Raw genomic sequence first — 21,958 nt, 5'->3', positions numbered from 1 at the left:
AAATAAAGCAGTGAACTCCTTTCTTGGAAGTCCATGTGGCAACTATTTGCTCAGGCATGCCCGTTTAAACTTGTTTGAGATTGTCCCATTTTAGTATTTTTCCTTACTGGCAATGCAAGCCATATTGTACTTATCATTTGAAGAAAGCCATATGAAGTTGTGAAAAGAAAATATTGCACCTAACACACAACTATGGTGATGTATATAAAAGATTAAATGACATTCATTATAGTCCTACCTTCTGTTCTTTCAAGTGTCTTTTCAAGGAAAGCCCTGTTGACTTGCAATGAGAGGGATAGAAGAAGATCATGAAAGAATGGGGCATACACTACATTGTTTCTGATTGGCTCTGGGAAATATGGGGCAATGTTATAACACTTACTTTTATATTACACACTATTTTTACACATATTGAGTTAGAAATTGAAGAGCTTCTTCAAAGATATATCTGCTGACAACTTTCTTTGTTGCTTATTACCCATCTTGTTAATTCCACAGATCCGAAATTTCAAAAGAAATCTATTGTTGCAAAGAGTTTTCTTCCATTTTCACCCAAGATTGAATTAATTTCCCCCTGTAGTTTGATATATTACTAGTACATTTTATGTTGGCAAGAGTGTAAGGGAGGCCATAAGTTCAGTGACAGAATACATTTACTTTCTTGCTAACTAAATTCATTTCCTAAAACTACATGTTGAATTTTCTAAAATTATGTCTCAAATCAAGGAATATACAAATACATCATTTAGAAAGACATGGACCTTTCTTATACAGAACAACAGAGCAAAGAAAGCATATTAAGTGAGTTGGAGGAGAGCAGATTTATGAATTATGGAAAATTGAGAGATGCATCAAATGACTGCAGTTTGAAGGGATATCTCCCCTGAAGCTAAGCAAAATTGAAAAGGCATCTACCGAATCTTAAAAGAAATTCCAGTGATATCACATATTCTACCCTTTTAATAGATTATTTGTATGCAACACTTCCAAGACAGCTGAGGGTATTACAGGTTACTGAGTCGGACACAATTGTCTTGTAGAGAAAACATGAAAATCTTTGTTGTAATAGGAGAAACATATGATCTTAAATTTCATCAAACTTTCTATAAAGCCACCAACACTCCCAAAGTAACTGACATGTGATCTAGGACCCCCAGGGTATGCTATCTTTTTCAACAGTTTGAACCTCCTCAGTTTTCCTTATTTACAAAAGGAGAAGTTTATGCTTCTGTCCTGGTGTTTGGGGACTAGACACTGAGTCCTATTGTTAGTTCTAGTCAGAGTTGATTTAGAATTAATTTAGTAGGTTTAGTCCAGCTGGAGCTACCAATATCATTTAGGCCTGGAATTCCAGATAGCGTGATGTTCCAGAATTGAATTTCCACTGAATATCTTTGCTTCATCTTGCCCATATTTCATCATATGTAGGTCCTTTGATCTCCTTGTTCCCTTGCCGCCCATCTGCTAATACATCTCAGTCCTCTCCTCTGTAAAATAAAACTTTGGATTAAATCTTCCCTTACCAGTGTTTAGAACGTTATTTTTATTTTGTTTGTCAGAGGTGTGAGCCTTGAACCACAGTCAATAGTGTTAGAACATGTCTCTCTCTTTCTACTCTGATGTGAATATTGCGTTGCTGGCCAACTCATTCATGCTTACTGATCTCCTTAAAGAAAAGTATAGCTTTGTGCAAAAACAAACTATTAGGACTGGTTCTAGAGGTGTCCATAGGTATTTCGCCTTAGTAGGCAAAATGAATTTTGGCTCCCCCCCATGTCGCGGGAGGCATGACCACGCACCTCAGGAGGCGTGACCGAGTGCCTCGGGAGGCGTGACCACGCGCCGCAGGAGGCATGGCTGCCTGACGTGGGAGGCGGGGCCAGGGTGCGCACCGTGGGAGGCGTGGCTGCGTGCTGCGGGAGGTGTGGCCGTGTGCTGTGGGAAGCGTGGCCGGATGATGTGGGAGACAGAGCTAGGGTGCGTGGCGAGGGAGGTGTGGCCGTGCGATGCACCCTGGCCCTGCCTCCTGCGTTGGGCGGCCACACCTCCTGCATTGTGCAGCCACGCCTCCTGGCAGGGCAAGAGCGCGTGGGCAGCAGCGGGAAGGCCCAGCCAGGCTGGGCCTCCCTGGCCCTGCCTCCTGCGCCTCGCGCCCTGGCCCCACCTCCCGCACCGTACGCCCTGGCCCTGCTTTCCATGCCTCCTTCCCCATGCGGTTGGACCACCTCTGACTGGTTCTACCATTAGGCTAAATGAGTATAAGCATTAAATTTTAGCAGTAATGTATGGGACATATTCTGGAGATAATTTTCTCCATTGCTAAAATAACCTGACTAGGAAGCTCATTAGATGACACACAGGCACTTCCGGCTGGGCTCCATACAGAAAGAGGAGAGGAAGTGGCACAAGCCACTGCAGTGGCAACACAGGAGCTTTCCCATGTTGCCTTCCCAGCAATGGGGGGAAGCCAGGCAGCGACACTTTCCCCATGGGATGAGTGGTAAGCCAATTTGTGCGATGTGGGGTGTGGAGGGATGGCTTGTTCATGCTTCCCACCAGGAGCCCATGGAGTCACCACAGGGTGAATCCATTGGCCTTTATGATGAGGTTGTATGTTAAGTATTGCACACTTTGATCTGGAGATGAGTAGTATTTTTTGTTGCTGACACCAAACACCATAGGTGACCTTACAAGGGAAACTGTGTTTTAAAAAATTGGGACTTGGATGCAAATGGAGACAATATTCCAGAGTTTTGTCATATTTGAAGGCTCCCTGGGACCTTAAAAAACTGAAATGAGAATCAGTTGTTTCTCCATGGATGTCTGGAGTAGTTTTAAGTTGTGAATTTTAAGTTACAAATTTTAATCTGGATTTTTATAAGCTAATTTTAACTTGCATTTTAACTGTGTGCATCTTGTTGTATGTCTTTTAATACTGTTTTATCTCTTGTTTTAATTATGTTATATCCTCAGGAAGTCAGGTAATACATTCATTATTATATTGTAGGTATACATACAGGATCAGAACAGGTAGTGATTACCCAGATAACATGTTACTTATGATTATTTCCAGTTTCAATTACAGAATAGAAGTACAGTAGAGTCTCACTTATCCAACATAAACGGGCCAGCAGAAAGTTGGATAAGTGAATATGTTGGATAATAAAGAGGGATTAAGGAAAAGCCTATTACACATCAAATTAAGTTATGATTTTACAAATTAAGCACTAAAATATAATGTTTAACAACAAATTTGACAGAAAAAGTAGTTCAATACGCAGTAATGCTATGTAGTAATTACTGTATTTATGAATTTCAGCACCAAAATATCACGATGTATTGAAAACATTGACTACAAAAATGCGTTGGATAATCCAGAACATTGGATAAGCGAGTGTTGGATAAGTGAGACTCTACTGTAGTCCCATTGCCATTATGAATGTATCTGAATGAAGGACAAACCACTGCTATTATGGTTTTACTGTAACCTTTTGTCACTTTTAAGATTAAAGGGGCAAGATTTGACTAAATTATAGAGAAAAAATATCCCATAGTTCAAGTACTGGCATTTGCTGCACCTTGTGTCACTGACCCATACTTTCATGTGACAGTTGAACTGACAACATTAAACCCATATCACACTAGATATGTTTACGATGTCGAGCAGAGTACAGTGCAGCATAGCCAGTGTTATAAGTGACTTTTTGGGTTCCAGGACTGGGGCCCCTTCCACACAGCTGTATAAAATCCACATTGAACTGGATTATCTGGCAGTGAGGATTTAGATAATCCAGGTCAAAGCAGATATTATGGATTCTCTGCCTTGATATTCTGGTTTATATGACTGTGTGGATGGGCCCTTGGAGAAAGATGGGGAACAAATAAAGAGTATAAACAAAATATTTTGAGTTTCACAGATGTAAGAAATAGATGTGGTAACAAGTCAGAAGGATTGCATCACAGGATTCTCTGTGTTCCTAATTGCTTTATATTTACTTGTTGATGATTTCTCACTTCCATCAGTCACTGAGCCCATAGTATGGAAAGTTTGTTTTGTACCCTGCAGGCTGTCCCTTCCCTTTTGCATTCGTTTTAAACTGCTTATGTGCCCAGGGCTCTGATTTCCCCACTTAATACAATCATACCTTTCTTGGCAACTTTGAAACCATGAAATCTAAAATTGAGTTGAGCCCTCTGTCAAACTCGTAAATTAGCAAGCTGAATAAAAATAATAACACTTCTCTGAAGGCAGAGAAACAGGCCTGTAAGGGCAAGCACCTGGAGCCCCCCATTAAACTGTCTAAAGCTCAGCTGGAAGAGGTGGGTTGGATTGAAAAGATATAGTAAGGTGCCTATATGAATAACTGTGTTTAAAAGAAAATACCCTTTGGCATTGAAATCTGGGAGAGCTGAGTGCAAGTTCAACATACATAATGACTTCCTTATACTGTGTTTAAAGTTTTCATTTTTAAAGTCAAATAATCAGTTGACACTAATATTTTGATATAAATATGATCATTTGTTGCCAAGCGGACTGAAAGGAAGAATGGGTGCCAATCATTACAACATTAAAGAGTTGAGGAAAGAAATAGAGAATTTTATGTTGAATTTGCTTGGAAGATGCCAGTAAAGCTGTGCTTCTGTTACAGCAGCTTTTGGGAGGTGGTCTCAAGGGCCCATTCCACACAGCCATATAACCCAGAATATCAAGGCAGAACATCCCACAATATCTGCTTTGAACTGGGTTATCGGAGTCCAAACTGCCATATATTTCAGTTCAAAGCAGATAATGTGGGATTTCATTCAGCTGTGTGGAAGGGGCCTTGGACAATATTTTAAAGTCTCATAGTATCAGTGATCTTCAGTTTAATAAGGACTTGTGACAAGAGTCATGTCTCTGACTGTTGCAGCCTTGCTTGCTGGTAACATGGGGCTGTAAAGGTCATATTATTACTGTACCGTCAGCAGCAGCTAAACATACTTCCACCGCACAATGCAACTGCTGGTCATCAAGGTAGGTTTGGAGTGAGACATTTACAATCCTGGCAATAGTGCCGCTGTCATGACTATATTGTCTTACTCAATACAAAGAAGTTAGGAATCCATGGCTCTACATTTCTAATTCATAAGTTCAACATAATAAAAAGCCAACACTTTTATGTATAATGTGCGTTCCCCCCAGTTTGGGACTCAAAAGTGGCTTAAAGCAGTCAAGATAAACTTAGTTAAAATTTACTTGGCACACATACTTGATATGCCTAAATTTGAATATTTGTGGGTTTGGGGGAGATTTGGCCTTGACATTTGAGAGTTGTATGTACTGGGATTTATAGTTAGAATTATATTTAAACTATTAACATTTTAAAATATCAATATCTATGTAATACAAGTGAAGATATGTATGCATGTGGCTGGGGTGCGCACTTACACAAACAGGCTCCCACCACCCAAGTGAATGCTTTCATACAGTGACAATTTCATCCTAGATTTTATGTTTTTCCTCCACCACAGACATCCCAGTGTTTCTTAGGGCACATCCAGATAGCACCTATAGTGTTTGTGGACTAGAACCTTGATGCAATCGTGTTTTTAAAATGCGATTGCTATTGGGTTAAAGGGCTGTGTGGAACCACACTTACTCTCGCCATTGGTGTGGAATTTGCATGATCCCATTCACTGCCTCTCCCTTAACCCTTTCCTATTATTTTCTATGGCACACAGTAAACAGAGATGAATTTATCAGCAACTGAACACACTAGAGAGATTTTGGGGGGATTCACAGGCATTGTAGGTATTGAGATTTATAGTTCACCTGCAATCAAAGAGTACTCTGAACCGCACCAGTGATGAACCTGGAACTAACGTGGCACACAGAACCTTCATGACCAACAAAAAATACTGGTGGTTTTTGTGGGGGGTGGGTGGATTTATAGGAGCTGTAGTTCACCTACATCCAGAGAGCATTGTGAACCCAAACAATGATGGATCTGGACCAAACTTGGCATGCATACCTGATAAGCCCAAATTTAAATACTGGTGCATTTTGGGGGGAAATTGGCCTTGACATTTGGGAATTTTAGGTACTGGGATTTGTTTATAGCTCACTCTGAACTTCACCAAAGATGAAACTGGACCAGACTTGGCACACAGAACCCCCATGAATAAAAATTAATAAATACTGGAGGTCTTTGGGAGAAAGTCGCCTTAATTTGAATGAGTTGTAGTTCACCTGCATCCAGAGAGTACTGTAAACCCAAATGCTGATGGATCTGGACCATACTTGGCATGCATACTTGATATGCCAAAATTTTATCATTGGAGGGTGTTATATCATGTCTTATTTATTACATCTTTTTTATGTAGATTGTAAGCCTGAGGATATACTTTCTAAGCCACTCTGAGTGACTTTATGGCTGTAGAATGGGGCAAAATTTTTCTAAACAAAACAAAACAAAACAAATAAATATTTCCACCAGAGGTCTCTTTGGTGGTGGTGGGACAGAGGCAAGGCTCTCTCAAGAAGGTACAAAACTCGGTTAATATGTAAGGGATTTCTGACCGGAACCACATAATGAATGCTACTGAATGGAAAACTATAGATAGCAGGAAGAAGAACTCTAGTCCAACGTAACCTCTTTCCTCATATACTATTTTTATGTGATTAGTTTGTTTATTTGTTTTTATTGAGTATTTGATTATACTTGCCCCCACCAGTATGAAATTATCAGTTCTAGACACAGACTTGCCACCTCAGTCAGAAGCAAGTCTTTGGATAATTTGACTCTCTCTCTTTGTGTGTGCACATGCATGATTATGGTAGAAGCGTATACTTATTTCTTCACATCAGGTAATAGTTTCTGGGAGTCTATTCGGTGCTACTATTCATGCTTTTTGATATTGTGACTGTTTTGCTCCTAGTGAGGATAATTAACCCCTTGTCCCCTGCTTGCTGTGGGGCCTTTGAAATTCACTTCTAAATACAAGATGGAATTGTGAAGGTGGGAAACATTACTTTGAAAACAATCAAGCTTTTGTTGAAACAGATATTCTAGTGTTTGAAAAAGCAAAGCTGCCTTTGATAAGCATAATATAATAAATATCTGGAACTGCATAGTGGATAGTGCTGCAGGGAAAGATACACATTTCATGGTCTCCAGGGACAGAAGCCAGAAATTATTGCATGCGGCACCGTGCCAAAATGCTGTATGCGATGGGGCAGATCCAGAGGCCATTACAGGATTGATTGCACTTTCATGCTTCCTCTTTGGATATTTTTTTCATGATCATATCACATGCATGTACATGGATGGATAATGGGGAAATGGAGGCTGAATAGCAGATCTTTAGAGGGGAGCTAGATCCTGACTCTTAGACAAGTCATTTTAGTACCATTTGAGACAAGCTGTGTCTGGTCTCATTATTCCATAGTTGGTCATCAAAGGATTTGTTCTATTCAGTAAGCAGATCTTTTTATACTTCAGTCTAAGCACTTATGTGCAGCTATCATTTTCATTGTCCTCTAAATTATGTTTCTTATCAAACTCTCCTGGAGAGATCATGAATTTCTGAAGAAAAGTAAACTTATTTTTAAACTGAAGGTGAGGTTTAATGATTTGTTGAAATCAGTCTGCCAGTGAAAAAATTGACATGGTGATTTCTTACTCTTTCATATTTGCCAGCTTGTAGCTACATGGGAATCTGCTTCATATTGACAGAAACAAACTAGATGTGACATTTGTCACATAGCCTGACCTTGCCTGAGAATGAAATGAAATGGAATATCCAATGTGGCTTGTGGGTAGGTCAGATCAAAAGAATGGCTTTAATACTTTTCATCTGTTGCAACCCTAGCCAGGATACAACTCATTCTTACGTCAAACATGAATGGGAGTTTTCCTTTAATGAGCGACAGTGGGACTATTTAGTCATATTTGGGTTTTTGAAAAATCGACTACACAAGTAAAAAATATGTGATTTGCTTTGTCGAGCTTAGTGGTGTCTACAGGTTGGCTGTTGTGTTCCAGGATTTTCAAAAGGGATTATTTCTAACCATATCTCATGGACTGAGATTTCCAACAGGCAAAGTATGTGCTTTGTCACTGGGGTAAAGTACACAAATGTAACCAAATACAATAGACTCTCGGTTAACTGGAACCCAAGCAACCAGAACTCTCAAGCAACCACCAAAACATTAAATACTGCATTCACAAAGCTGTTTTATAATACAGTAAAGCTGTTTTACATTAAGTTATGTTTGTCTTTATTTGTCTTTAATTACTGTATTTCAATATTAATATCAAATCAATACAGAGATTATTTATAACACAGATATTATGGGATATAGCATGAGGTAAGGGCTATTTTTAATAGTAACATTCAAGCAACCAGAAACTACATTTATCCAGGATCTATCAATTCTCATGGGTGCTGATTTACTGAGAGTCTACTGTATATTTATAGTCTAGTTTACATATACAAAATTGTGTTCAGTTGTAGGTGGTTTCAGTATTATATTCACCTTTCTTAAAAGCTACTTTTCAAGCTCTGCTCCTGAGGCAATAAATAGCTTGAAGATATCACTGCATGACTCAATAGAGACAAATGGCTTTCATCTTAGGGATGTAGTAACTACACTGTGGGTTTTAGTCCAAACTTCAAAGGATGATCCAAAAGACTGAACTGATTTGTGCAGCATATTGGAGAGCTCCTTCAAAGATTGGAATAAACACCAGATCAGTTTTAACACTTCCCTGACATGGAAACAACTTCAGTGCTATGACTTGAAGAATAATTACTTTCATCAAATACATTCAAATTCTGCTCATTCAGTATTGGAGTCATGGAGGGTTAAATTCCTTGTATTTCAGATTGCAGGAGTTTAGGTAACAGTTCTTCTTTCAGAATTCTGACACTGATGCCTCCTTAGGCCCTTGGGAACTGTCCTCCATTGCATGAGGACATTACTTTGCCAGCTGTAAATATTGTGTGAATGCCATGTTTTGCAAATAAAGGGCATGAGTGAACAGCCATGTTATACGACCTGTGTACAATAGCATAACTCCCCACCACCACAGGCCATCACTAGTTTTAAAAGGGTTACATTTATTCAGTTTTAGTTCTGCACTAAACTAGCTAGGGTTGCCAGAACACAATACAGACATCCTGCCTGACCTTTGAAACACTTTAAATCCACAGAAGATTGCAATGGTTTCATTATCTGAATGATTTTAATACTAATATCATTTCTTGTTTTCCTTCTACCAGTAATGGAGCAAGTTGTAGTCTTCCTCCTCTTTATTGCAGGCATCTGTTAAAACAGTGGGATGGAAGAGCAATCTCTGTCTTTTTTACTGTAGATTTGCACATCTATGTTGATACATGGAATTGATTGCTTAACATTGGATTGCTTCCTGTCACACTCCAGCAGAGTGCAAACTCCAGTTTCATACCTCCTTCCTCACAAAAACCCGCACAAAACAAATGCTAACCTTCAAATGTTCTTATGTTATGGTCCCCAGCTGTGTATATTTCCAATGCTGAGAAGGAATGTGGGGTAACTACTATTGCTGTGATGCCTAGGGCACCTTTGGCCCCTGACCCTTGGCCATTACTGTCCAGGACGAAGAAGACTTTGGTTTTCTCCCACGTCAGCAAGATTCAACTCCTTTCCAGACGCCTTCTGTTGACATCTCCGAGCCAGAGCCAATTAAGGATGCCCTTGAAACAGTGCAGGCTCTCCCAGATTCTCCTGGAGGGTTAGTGTTTGATCGCAGGGCTTTTTTGAAAACAGAGAGATCGCAGAGACAAAGTTTCAGGAGAAGCGCCAGATTAGCAGAGCGTGGTGACTATGGCTAAACTCCGTTCTCTTGGGAAGAATTTGGGAGTCAGGCACCTGGTTTGGGGGAACTTATGAACTTCAATAAAAGTATTGTGCTGGGAACTTTCCTTCGTGGTGTCAACGTTACTTCTTACTGAGAAGCATCATCGTCTCTAGCTCTTGAAATCCAAGCGGCCTGAAGTTGCGCTTACTCTTGAGTAGACCGGGCGCTGGTCTACCTCCTTGCCCAGGTTAGGACTGTGTTTCAGCTCCTGCACATCCAGTTCATGCCTTGCCCTGAAATCCTGCTTTTGGACATTTACTCCAGAGAACTCTTCTTTGCCACCTTGCTTTTTTCCCCCACTCAATACTCAAGCCGAGTTTGAGTGTGTTTCAGTTTCTGGACTTTGGACTTTAATATTGGACATAAGACTTTCACTTATTGGACTAATTTTGATCTTTCCTGAAAGGTCAATTGCTTATTCAACTTTGCTGCTTATTTCCTTTTGGAACTTTATTTGCTTTAATAAAGATATTATATTGTTATTGGCCTCTGTCAGAACCCTGCTACTAGAGCCTGGATGTGGCTCTGAGTTTCAGGGTCACTGACATTGATAAGACACCTGCGGCTCAGGACTCGGAGAAGAAACGGCTGCTGGACTTGGCGGGGAATTTGCGCGGGGTTTTGCTGAGCGGGAAGAGACTTTTCAAATGAGGGGGAGGGTATATAAAGGATGGTTGGCCGGAGCCTCCCATTCTTGGCTTTTTTGATGTTCATGTTTCCTACAGTAAAAGTTTCTGGTGATAACACAGAGAGTCTCGTGTGTTCATTCAGGAGCGGCTGTGGTGAGCTGACACTAAGCCAAGAATACGGACACCATCCCGCTGTAGCGGTGAGGTGTAACATGCAAGTGGAGGATGAAGAGCTCTTGGGCGCAGGAGGAGGAAGGTCGGAAAGGGCCACTCCCGAGCCGGACGCTGAGTTCCACCAGCTGGCGGCCCTGGCGTCATCCACCGCTTATGCCCAGCCAAATGGGGTAACCCAGAGGCGTGGAGTGGTGCGGGGAGACAGCACCGGAGGAGAGGAAGGTTCACCTTCCCCAGGCCCACAAAGGATGGTGTTTCTGGAGGAGAGGATGTCGGCGATGGAGACCACCCTGGCAGTGATGTCGAGGGCGATGGAGCGCCTGGCGTTTTTCGCGGAGCCAGAGAGAGGAAGGGAACTTCGGGCTGGCTCAATGTGGGACGTGAGCGTGGGAAGCAGCCAGGGCTTTGCAGACCTCCCAGCACCGAAGGGAAGGGAAATGCGAAAGGAGCCCGGCGCCCGGCCCAAGACCCAAACAAGCCTGACGCGGGTGGAGGAGAGTGACGACGAAGGGGAAAAACCTCCGAGAATCCCAGCTACGCTCCCAGCTGAGACCCTGGTGCCCCTGGCGAATGCCGGGCGTGGCACAGGGCCAAGAGAAGCAGCAGCGGGGCCCACTGGTCCGCAAGGGGGCTTGCGACGGGCGGAGAATTGGGGATTGCCACCACAGGGACCCCTACCGAGACGAGAGGAACTAAGGATCGAGTTTGGGGGAGAGTCCTCTGAACTGGATTTTTTCCTGACCACGGTGAGGGGCTATATGGAGGACAATGCTCACACTTTTAGAACGGAATCCAGCCGGATACGGGCCATTGGTGCAGTGTTGAAGAGGGGAGCGGCCAGCTGGTACGTTCAGCTGCACGCGCGGCGCGACCCATGTCTGGGGTCACTCCGACGCTTTATGGGGGCCCTGGAGACCCGTTTCCGAGATCCACTGGAGCAGATCCGGGCGAGGGAGAAGTTGAAGACCGTCTCCCAGGGGCAGAGGTCGGTATCTGAGTATGCGGAGGAGTTCCAATGCCTCGCCGAAAAGGTGCCGGAATGGTCTGCAGTAACAAAGATAGAACTCTTCAAAGAGGGTCTCAGGTGGGAGATCCTCTCCTGGGCGGTGCATCGTGATGAGCCTGACACACTGCGCGGATGGATTCAGCTGGCGGGGCGCGTCGAGACATCGCTGGCCCAGGCGAGGAGGCACCGAGGAGGGCTACAGCAGCGGCCGCAGATGAAAGAGGGGAGCCGGAAGGAGGGATCAACCCCAGCCGGGAGGAGAACGGAGCCGACAGGGAACGTGAGCGCCAGCAGGAGTGGCTGCTTCGTGTGCGGCCGGTTGGGCCACAGGGATGCCGAGTGCTGGCAGAGAAAAGGGGAAGGCGGAGGCCAGCCCAAACCCAGAGCCGTGGCAGGAAAACGCGCCGAGGAAGAACCACCGATGAGGCACCACTCGGGGGGGTTGGTAAGTCAGGACAAAGCTATGATAGTGGTCCCCATTCAGCTTGAAAATGGCAGCAAACAAGCAACCTGCAAAGCATTTGTGGATTGTGGATGTTCCAGGAACATCATCTCCCCTGAATTAGCCGAGGGATTGGGATGCGAAAGAACGAACCTAGAATCCCCAATAGCTTTTTCGCAGTTGGACGGATCCACAGCATCGGGATCGTTAGCTAAGTACAGTGCCGAAGATGTAAAGTGTAAGATAGGGAGTTGGGAAGGAAAGGTGTCATTTGTGATATCACAAATAGCCAGCTATAATGTTATACTAGGCATGCCGTGGCTGGGGCAGGCCAACCCGCAAATCAACTGGGAGGATAAGAGCATGATCTTCAGGATGAATTTGGAAGAAGGGAGCCAGGAAGTTGAGAGGGAGCCAGGGAAAAGGGGGGAGGAAGACTCTATCAGAATAGCAGAACTGGCAGATAAATTACCCCCAGAGTATCGGGATTTTGTGGACGTGTTTGATGAGAAGGAAGCAGACAATTTCCCACCGAAGCGGAGAGTTGAAGTGAAAATAGAGCTAGTCCCAGGAGCAGAGCTTCCCAAGGCAAAAATATACCCGATGTCAGCTAGGGAAAAGGAGGAACTGAGAAAATACATTGATAAAAACCTAGCGAGGGGTTTCATAGAGCCTTCAAATTCCCCTCTAGGGGCGCCTGTGTTGTTCAGGCGGAAAAAGGACCAAACGCTGAGGCTCTGCATTGACTACAGGGGCCTAAATGCAATCAGTACTGTAAATAAATACCCCCTACCCTTAGTGAAGGACTTGATCGCCCAGTTATCGGAAGGACAGATATTCACTAAATTGGACTTAATTGAGGCCTACCATAAATTGCAGATCAAACCAGAGGACAGGTGGAAGACGGCCTTCTCCTGCGCATTCGGATTATTCAATTATCGTGTGCTCCCCTTCGGTTTGTGCGGGGGAGGGGCCGCGTTCATGCAATTAATCAACGAAGTATTGCATCCATTGTTGTACAAGGGAGTCTTTATTTTTTTAGATGACATATTGATAATGTCTCGAACTAAGGAACAACACGTAGAACTAGTCAGGGAAGTCCTACAAAAGTTGAGGGAAGCGAAACTGTATGCGAAGCTTGCCAAGTGCGAGTTCAATAAAGACCAGATAGACTTTCTGGGGTATAGGATTTCCTCCCAGGGAGTGGCGATGGACCCTGCGAAGGTGGAAGACGTGAGGGGGTGGGAAGCCCCCAAAACACGGAAGCAGCTGCAATCCTTCCTAGGGTTCGCAAACTTCTATAGAACATTTATCAAGGACTTTGCGCGCCTCACTTTGCCATTAACGGATTTGTTAAAAACTAAAGGCAGGGGAGAAACAGCCAAAGTGAAGGCCCCAGGGGCCAAACTGACATGGACAATAGAATGCCAGGAAGCTTTCGAAGCCCTTAAAAAGCGTTTTACTGAGGAACCTGTCCTACAGCACCCTGATATGTCTAAGGCCTTTGTACTACATTGCGATGCGTCAGACCGGGCATATGGGGCAGTTCTGCTGCAGAAAGACGAGGGGGGGAACCTGAAGCCATGTGGCTATCTGTCAAAAAAGTTTAGCGATACAGAAAAAAACTGGCCGATTTGGGAGAGAGAAGCCTTAGCGATTCTAAAAGCACTAGAGTGCTGGAGACACTTTCTGGAAGGAAGTGGAACACCGTTTGAGGTGTGGACTGATCATAGAAATTTACAGTATCTAAGGTCCCCTCGTAAACTATCAGCGAAGCAAATTAGATGGGCCCAATATTTCAGCCGTTTTGATTTCAGACTCAGATTCTTCCAGGGGAAACATAACATACTCGCTGACGCTCTCTCTCGGATGCCTCAGCACGGGGGAGGAATTCAGGAATCTGAAGGGAGCCTGTTCCTAGATAAGCAGTGGGGCCTGGCAGTACTAACTCGAGCACAAGCGGCCAAAGAAAACAAACGTACTGCCATTTCCACGGGGGGAGGAGAAATATGGGAGGAAGAGTTGAAGCGAGCGTATGGAATGGACAAATGGTTACAAACTAACAAGGAAAAGGGAGAATTGTGTGGGGATTTGGTGTTTGTAAATAAGAAATTGTATATTCCTGAATGTTTAAGACGAGAAATGTTAAGGAAGTGCCACGATAACAAGGGTGCGGGTCATCTAGGCCCCACCAGGACTATTAAACTGTTGGCCAAACAATGCTGGTGGCCCGGAATGAGGAAAGACGCCAGGGGGTACGTCACGCAGTGTGAATTATGTGCAGAGGGAAAAACACCACCGGGGAAGCCCCAGGGGCTATTGCAGAAGGTGGTGGAGCCCATGAGGCCATGGGAATGCGTGGCCATGGATTTTGTAGGCGAACTACCCCCCAGCAGAGGCCACAGATACATTTGGACAATATTGGACCTATTCTCAAAACAGGCACACTTTGTGGCCCTGCCGAAACTCCCCTCAGCTGAAAAACTTGCTGATTTGTATGTGAAGCATGTATATCGCCTACATGGGTGTCCCGACAAAATAATTAGCGACCGGGGAGTCCAATTTACTGCAAAATTTTGGGGAAAATTCTTACAGCTGTTAGGAGCAGAAAGGAACCTGAGCTCGGCTTTTCATCCCGCAACCAACGGGGGAGTCGAACGCACCCAACAAACACTGTGCCAATTCTTGAGGATGTACACCAATTATAGACAGGATGATTGGGCGGACCTTCTACCGTTTGCTGAGATGGCTTTTAACGGGGCCGTACATTCGGCCACAGGTCGTGCCCCATTCGAAATAGTATACGGACAGGAGGTGGCACCTTTCCCCAGGCTACCCGAGTGGAAGGAAGGAGAGGGCCAGACCGACAAGGAATGGCCGGCCAAAATTAAGCAAGGGTGGCAGACCGTGGTGGAGGCATTGCGGGAAACACAAAAGAAGTACAAGCTTTTTGCCGATCGTAGGCGCCGAGAGGGGGACAAATTGGGCGAAGGGGATCTGGTTTGGCTGAGCACAAAAAACCTGAAATTGGGGTTCCCATCTAAAAAATTGGCTCCACGCTATATAGGGCCGTTAAGGGTAGCAAAAAGAATAAACGAAGTGACCTATGAGCTGAGGCTACCCAAGGACCTAGGAAAGGTACACCCGGTATTCCATTGCAGCCTGTTAAAAAAGTATAAAGGAACTCTGGACAGCGGAGAACAATAGTTGTGTTTAATCTTTTCCTTCCAGGACGAAGGGGAGGAGGACGCCATGTCAGAACCCTGCTACTAGAGCCTGGATGTGGCTCTGAGTTTCAGGGTCACTGACATTGATAAGACACCTGCGGCTCAGGACTCGGAGAAGAAACGGCTGCTGGACTTGGCGGGGAATTTGCGCGGGGTTTTGCTGAGCGGGAAGAGACTTTTCAAATGAGGGGGAGGGTATATAAAGGATGGTTGGCCGGAGCCTCCCATTCTTGGCTTTTTTGATGTTCATGTTTCCTACAGTAAAAGTTTCTGGTGATAACACAGAGAGTCTCGTGTGTTCATTCAGGAGCGGCTGTGGTGAGCTGACAGGCCTCTGTGTTGGTTTTCAGTGCTCTCACTGCCTAGGGGTGTAACAATCGCCTTGTTCAATCAATCAATCAAGACTTTATTATGGTCCATGACCAGCATAGGGAGGGGCTATCTCGTCGTTGATTCTCATGCACAAATGCCCTTTCTACTTCCATAAGAACAATGATAGGGAAACATGGATTGGGAATAATGTGCTTGGCTTGTATATTTCTATCCTGATAGAAGATCACAGAGAATAGATTCAGTGCTAAGAGGCTGGTGTGGAAGCTAAAAGACATATACAATCTGATTGGTAATCTAAGAGGCCACACTTTCATTCTCAGCAGCTATATAGTGTTGGCTTGGCACAAAGGGTGGTTAGATTACCTGTAAAATGGCACGTTCCTGTTCAGCCCTTGGGCCACCAAGCAGAGTGATACCTGTGGAATCCACATGGTTGCAAAGCCACCGTGTGTGGTTCCTTGCCATTTGGAAGTGAGGAAGATCTGACAACTCATGAACTGGGCTTGACCCTAGTAGCTAAAACCCCTGAAGTTCTTTAAACAGATCTCCAAAAGAAATGATGAACTCACATATCCTGTTATCATCACCAAAACTCATGGATCTAAACCCCGCTACACCACAATAAATGCTCAATATAATCAAATTACAGAAGCAACACAACCTATCATTTGCTCCCCCACTATTGAAATAATGAGACCAGATAATCATATGGGAAAAACAATGGGCAACTTTATTAAAGTTACCTATTTAAACTTCATGAACTGCAATGAACTTTTTAATTGGGGTGAACTTGATGTGGGATAAGCTGAGACAGTGCCCCCCAGACCTCCTCCTCAGCTAATTTGGGTGAGACACCTGAGTTCCCTGAGTGCATCTCTGTTTGAGTTGTTTCCAACTCAAGCAGGGAAGCTGCTTAGAGTATTCCAACCCCAAGCTGCAAAGATTCAGTGGGGCTAGAATTCCCACACAGCTCCAAGTTCATTCCTGTTCATCCCCACTTTGGTTGCCAAAACACACAAGTGTGGGGTCCTGTTCCTGGCCTTCAACAAAACAGGGTGCCTTATGTACACACTGAGATGTAAACTCCATTCCAGTTTCCTGCATGACAGCCTATTTATGGTTCTATCTGAGCCAATTTACCTATCTTTAAACAGTAGGTGTACCCCCTCCCCTATAAAGTGGAGGGGATTCCTACCCAGCCCTGAAGTGACCCTGTTTTTGGGGTAAGAGGGTGGGCCACTGTTCAGGATTGAATGTGAGGGTTGCAGGGGTTGTGCATTGTTTGCCAGCCCCATCCCCACAAAAGTAATCCCGGGTGGGATTACTTGCTATTAAGCCTCCTTCACTGGGGGCCAACAAATAGCCCCCCCCCCCCAGCTGGCAGGGAGGGGAAACCTAATAAAGAGAGAGTGGGTAGAAAAGCTGCCAAATCTTACATTCTGGAGGAGTACTAGGAAAGCTGAATATTTTCTTCCTGATGAGGACTAAATTAAAGCTGTGAATTTGTCATTGCCTCAGATATGATTCCAGCCTCCACATAACCTCTGATTGGCTGAACCTCCTGAAGTTTGCATAAAGTGTAAGAGGCTTAGGGAAAGAGACTCATTCCTAGAGGAGTAAGATGGCAGTTCCCTGACATGCTGTACCACATCACGACCTGACTGCTTTATTATAAGTTTGTGGCTGGAGCTTCTCAAAGTTTTGTGTTGGCTGTCTTTAAATATTTAAATATATGCATGGTTTCATATAAGTTTGTCATTGTGGTGTTGCACAGCTAGGTGTATTGCCTACCTAATGTAAATATCTCTAATAATTGTAGCTTCCTCCAACCTACTGTCTTCTGGCTTTGGACTATTAAGTCTTCAAATCCCTTGAAAACATTTAGATATAGATACAGCCATATCTACATATAGATATAGCCATGACTGTGCTGCCATTATCCATCCAGGTTGAGGGTAGTGGGAGTTGTGTTCCAACTTAACTGGGACAATTGAGTTCTTGGACAATTATTCTTGAGTATCCTGAATACCCTGGGTCACATCCTCATCACCAAATAGAATCTAGGGCCAAGTTTATATACGCCTGTTTATTTCTCTCCATACTATTACATTAGGAGAAAAGAAATACCAAATCCACACAAGTCCTTTCACATACTGAAAGACTGTGTGAAGAGGTCACAAGAATGGCTCCTCCCTCTTTCCTGTGATGTTAGACAATCACGGGTATGAGTGTGAACATATTTGTTTGGAGGAGGCTACAATTATTAGAGATATTTACATTAGGTAGATATTTACGTTATCTGATTTGGAGAATTCAGGGATTCATTTGCTAGATCCCCAAAAATAGGACCGGGGGGGGGGAGGGGAGGGGTTGGTGGTGAAAAGTTGGCTGAAACAAATCAAGAGCTGAATTTTTCAGCTACTGGAGATGATAAGGTTAACTGCACTGTACCTGAAATAGAGACCTGCTGCGGGGGCTCCTGGAGATGATGGGGTTAACTGTATTGTACCTGAGGCAGCATCTCTTCTTTCTTCCTCCTGGCAGCAGTGTCCATTTCTTCTGGAAAACTTCTTTAGGCCTCTCCTCCAGAGAGGGTCCTGCTGGGAACTCGCTTTTCCAGCAGCACTTGCATGGAGTGGCATTGAAAAGCCTTTGTGCTCTTCTCGAGGCATGATGGGAGTTGAAGTTTTTCTTTCTATTTCTCAGGCAATAAAAGGCCTGTTTGTGTCCATTCTCTGATTGGCTGAGAATGGACACAACTGGCGACTACAATTCCCAAAAGCCTCTCTTGTGGTTTGTCTTATTTCAAAAATGTTATAGTAAAAACTTTAAATAATTCCAAAAAATTAGGAGATTAGGTGAATTGTTCGGAAACTTGGCAGGCCTACCATTGTAAATGGGGTAAATGAGGTAGGTTTCATGCAGATGGGCATAAAAATGACTGAGAAATGAGTCTCTAAAGTTTCCCCATTGTAGCCAATGGGCCAAATCTTTCCCGAATGAAAACGACACCTCCCCCCGCCCCCCCAATTTCAGCAATTTCCCGGTAAACAGAATGAGTGGTTAGCCAAAAATGGGGCTGAAAATGGCACACCACTAATCATGGGTGCCTATTAAGTGGCTGTGTGTGTAAATTCAATGTGGTTTCTGATATATGAATCTACGATTCTTCCCTCTAGATGACATGCTCATTGACCTAGAATTCCATATGTATGAGAACCTTCATGTATGTATTTTGATACTCTCATAGGCCCGAGTCCTATTAGTTGTCTCAACTAGTGCCATTAAATCCATGGGCATACTATTTAAATTGATTCCATTGATCTGATCCAGTTGGGGCTGACCTATAGGATTCATGCATGAGAACTGTGCATTATATTCTCCATAAATTCCAAGAGGCATCGTTAATGATTTTTAAAAACAACTAGCAAGAGAAATGAAAAGGAATGTTATCATTGCTGATGTGTTGAGACACGATTTGTTAATAGATTTAATGTTCTAGTTGAGGTTAGCAGTAGAATTTATGTCATGATATCACTTCATCTTATTTATTTATTTACCCCATTTATATCTCCCCTTTCTCACCCCGGAAGGATCCCACTCTTGCTGTGGAAACCTTCATATGTGTGAGGAGTGAAACTAGTAGCATAACTATGAAATTCCTGGACTAAAGTTTTCAGTGAAGTCCTAGTGAACCACACTACTGGGATGAAAATGATACACAATCAGTTTTTTAATCCACCTATTTCCAACAAAGAACACTGAGCTTTGATCAAAGTAAAATCTTGTTTTTATTAACACTCTAATGTAATTTACTCTCTTTAAAAGCAATAAGCAAAATTATTTTCATTTCCAAGTCAGCAGGTACGACATTACAGCAAAGCTACTCATGAAAATAGCTTTGCACATGTGTTCACTCCCTTCGGAGCTACAGCCATTAGCCTTGAAGAGTCCTGAGCTCCTTTAGAAGCCTTATTTGTTACACAATAAACCAGTCTGTCTTGTACAGATATGCAGTTTGTACACAATATAGTGTTGCTTGAATGCACATTTAAGTACAATACCTATACTGGATAGAAAGTAATTGATTTAAGAGAGATGACAGCTCAGTAGCTCATTTCATACTTTCACAATATAGCAATTTTTCTAAAGCCTCTCGTTTTCTCCTTTCTTCCACAGTGCTGCTCATCTTAGCTCTCCGCCAATTTACCTTAAGCATCCAAAACAGCAAGGGACATTTCTGAACAACCTGAGGTATTCATCCTGGATCTGAAATGAAAAGATGAACACATAGGCTTATTAACAGGTAAATACATGTATTTTAAGTACTATCCAGAGAGTGTAGCTTATTCTGTTATAAAGGTTTTGCATAATTTGGCCTCAGAGAGGATTAGGAAAGATGCTAAGGGGATGTTCAGAATGGGTCTTACAAGAAGACTTCAATCCAGAATCAGATGACTATAGTTAGTAAACCTCTTTAATTATTTCATAGGATTACTCCTGTACAATCTGAAATGCCTTGGTTCTTAAATCCCAGATCTGTGAGACATAAATCAGATTTCACAGTATTAGGGCATGATTGTGAATTATGTATGTGCATGAATTACTTTATTCATGTAATGCTGCAATCCTTCGTACACTTATTTGAAAGCACCACCCTTTCAAATAAATGGGATTTCCAAGTTAATATGGGTGGAATTGTAATGTTCACTTCCTAACTTCTCTAAATCTAACTATATATTACCCCATTTTTCTCTTTCTGAGGTCCTTCTGAGACTTAGATCACATGTTTCGAGTCACTATGACAACGCTGCTGAAAACAGGCTTTTCTTGCTGATCCCAGTACAGGCTATAACATTTGCTGGAACTCACTACTCCCAATGTGCAGCTCCATATTAGCTTTGCACTCTTGAATGGTCTGGGTGGAAAGGCAGGGTTTTCAGATCATCCATTTGAAATCTTCCAATTCCCACATTTTCTTTCTTCCTTTTTTATTTTGCCCAAAAGCTTTTGTATCATAATCAAGCAGGGGAAAGTAACCCTGACTTCATCCTGTATTTTTCTATCTCTCTCCCAAACAGTACTGACCCTAGACATATAACTTGCCTTCACTTCTCATGCCATTTAATATAATATACAATCCTTTTACAATGTGTTCTCCCCATCTGCTCTTCTGCAAACAAACAAACAACACCCCTCCCCACAAAAAACCCTCTCAGCCTTTTCCTCTCCAGTGCCTGCCTCCTCATCTAGGTAGATGAAAGGTACATCTTGCCAGCAGCTAGATATTGAACTCTAGCTTCCTTTAGCACTTGGCGTTGGCCCTTTAGACTGAAGCAGAGGAGAGCTGGAGTCCAACATCCAAAACAGCAAGAAAGAAAAGTTTATATTTGGAAACCAAAGAGACATGAATCTTTTAACATGTCATCTTACTCTCCGTTGAGTCACAAATCATCAGGAGGGCCACAAGCTACTAACCTTGGAAGACAGGAAAAGGAACCAGCACATATCAGAATCTGATATAATGTAGTGGTTGGAGATGAAAGGAGAGGGTAGGAATGCTCTGAACTGGGAGAAGAATTTAAACTCCCCCTCCCCTTTGTTTTAACACTGCTATTCTTGTCCAAAGCTACACTTGCTAAAATGCATAGGTAAAGGTAAAGGTTTTCCCCTGACATTAAGGCTAGTCATGTTCGACTCTGGGGGTTAGTGCACATCTCAATTTCTAAGTTGAAGAGCTGGCTTTGTCTGTAGACACCTCCAAGGTAATGTGGCTGGCATGACTGCATGGAGCGCTGTTACCATCCTGCTGGAGCAGTACATATTGATCTACCCACATTTGCATGTTTTCAAACTACTAGGTTGGCAGAAGCTGGGCTAACAGCGGGAGCTCACTCCGCTCCTCTGATTCGAATTGCTGATATTTCGGTCAGTAAGATCAGCAGCTCAGCAGTTTAACCCATTGCTCCTCTGGGGGCTCCACTAAAATGCATAGAAAGTTCAATTATTTTCCTGTGAATAGTGGGGCAACAAATGTTAAAGACTATGGGCCTTTCCACATAGCCATATTACCCAGAATATCAAGGCAGATAATCCACAATATCTGCTTTGAACTGGATTATCTGAGTCCACACTGCCATATAATCCAGTTGAATGTGGATTTTATATAGCTCTGTAGAAGGGGCCTGAAGTGTTCCTTGCAGTTTTTATGACAGTGGGAGCTTATTGAAATGCAAATAGGTACTTCAGAGAAGAAACTTTGGTTG

At 43.3% G+C, this 21,958-nt stretch overlaps 1 protein-coding gene across 2 annotated transcripts in view; it reads right to left on the bottom strand.

Annotated features, from left to right (window-relative positions):
• Positions 1 to 19,459: 19,459 nt before the first annotated feature.
• adgrl4 (adhesion G protein-coupled receptor L4) overlaps positions 19,460 to 21,958 on the bottom strand; it is a 157,947-nt gene continuing 155,448 nt past the window's right edge. For both annotated transcript variants that reach the window (XM_016994882.2, XM_008114144.3), the window contains one exon: positions 19,460 to 19,961. In XM_016994882.2, coding sequence (XP_016850371.2) covers positions 19,899 to 19,961 — 63 coding nt within the window. In that variant the 3' untranslated portion in view covers positions 19,460 to 19,898. The remainder of the gene's footprint in view (positions 19,962 to 21,958) is intronic.

The sequence above is a fragment of the Anolis carolinensis genome, chromosome 4 (assembly GCF_035594765.1).
Source record: "Anolis carolinensis isolate JA03-04 chromosome 4, rAnoCar3.1.pri, whole genome shotgun sequence".
Lineage (NCBI taxonomy): Eukaryota > Metazoa > Chordata > Lepidosauria > Squamata > Dactyloidae > Anolis > Anolis carolinensis.
The sequence above is the reverse complement of the archived record's forward strand: the minus strand, read 5'-3'. Positions and strand labels throughout refer to the sequence as shown.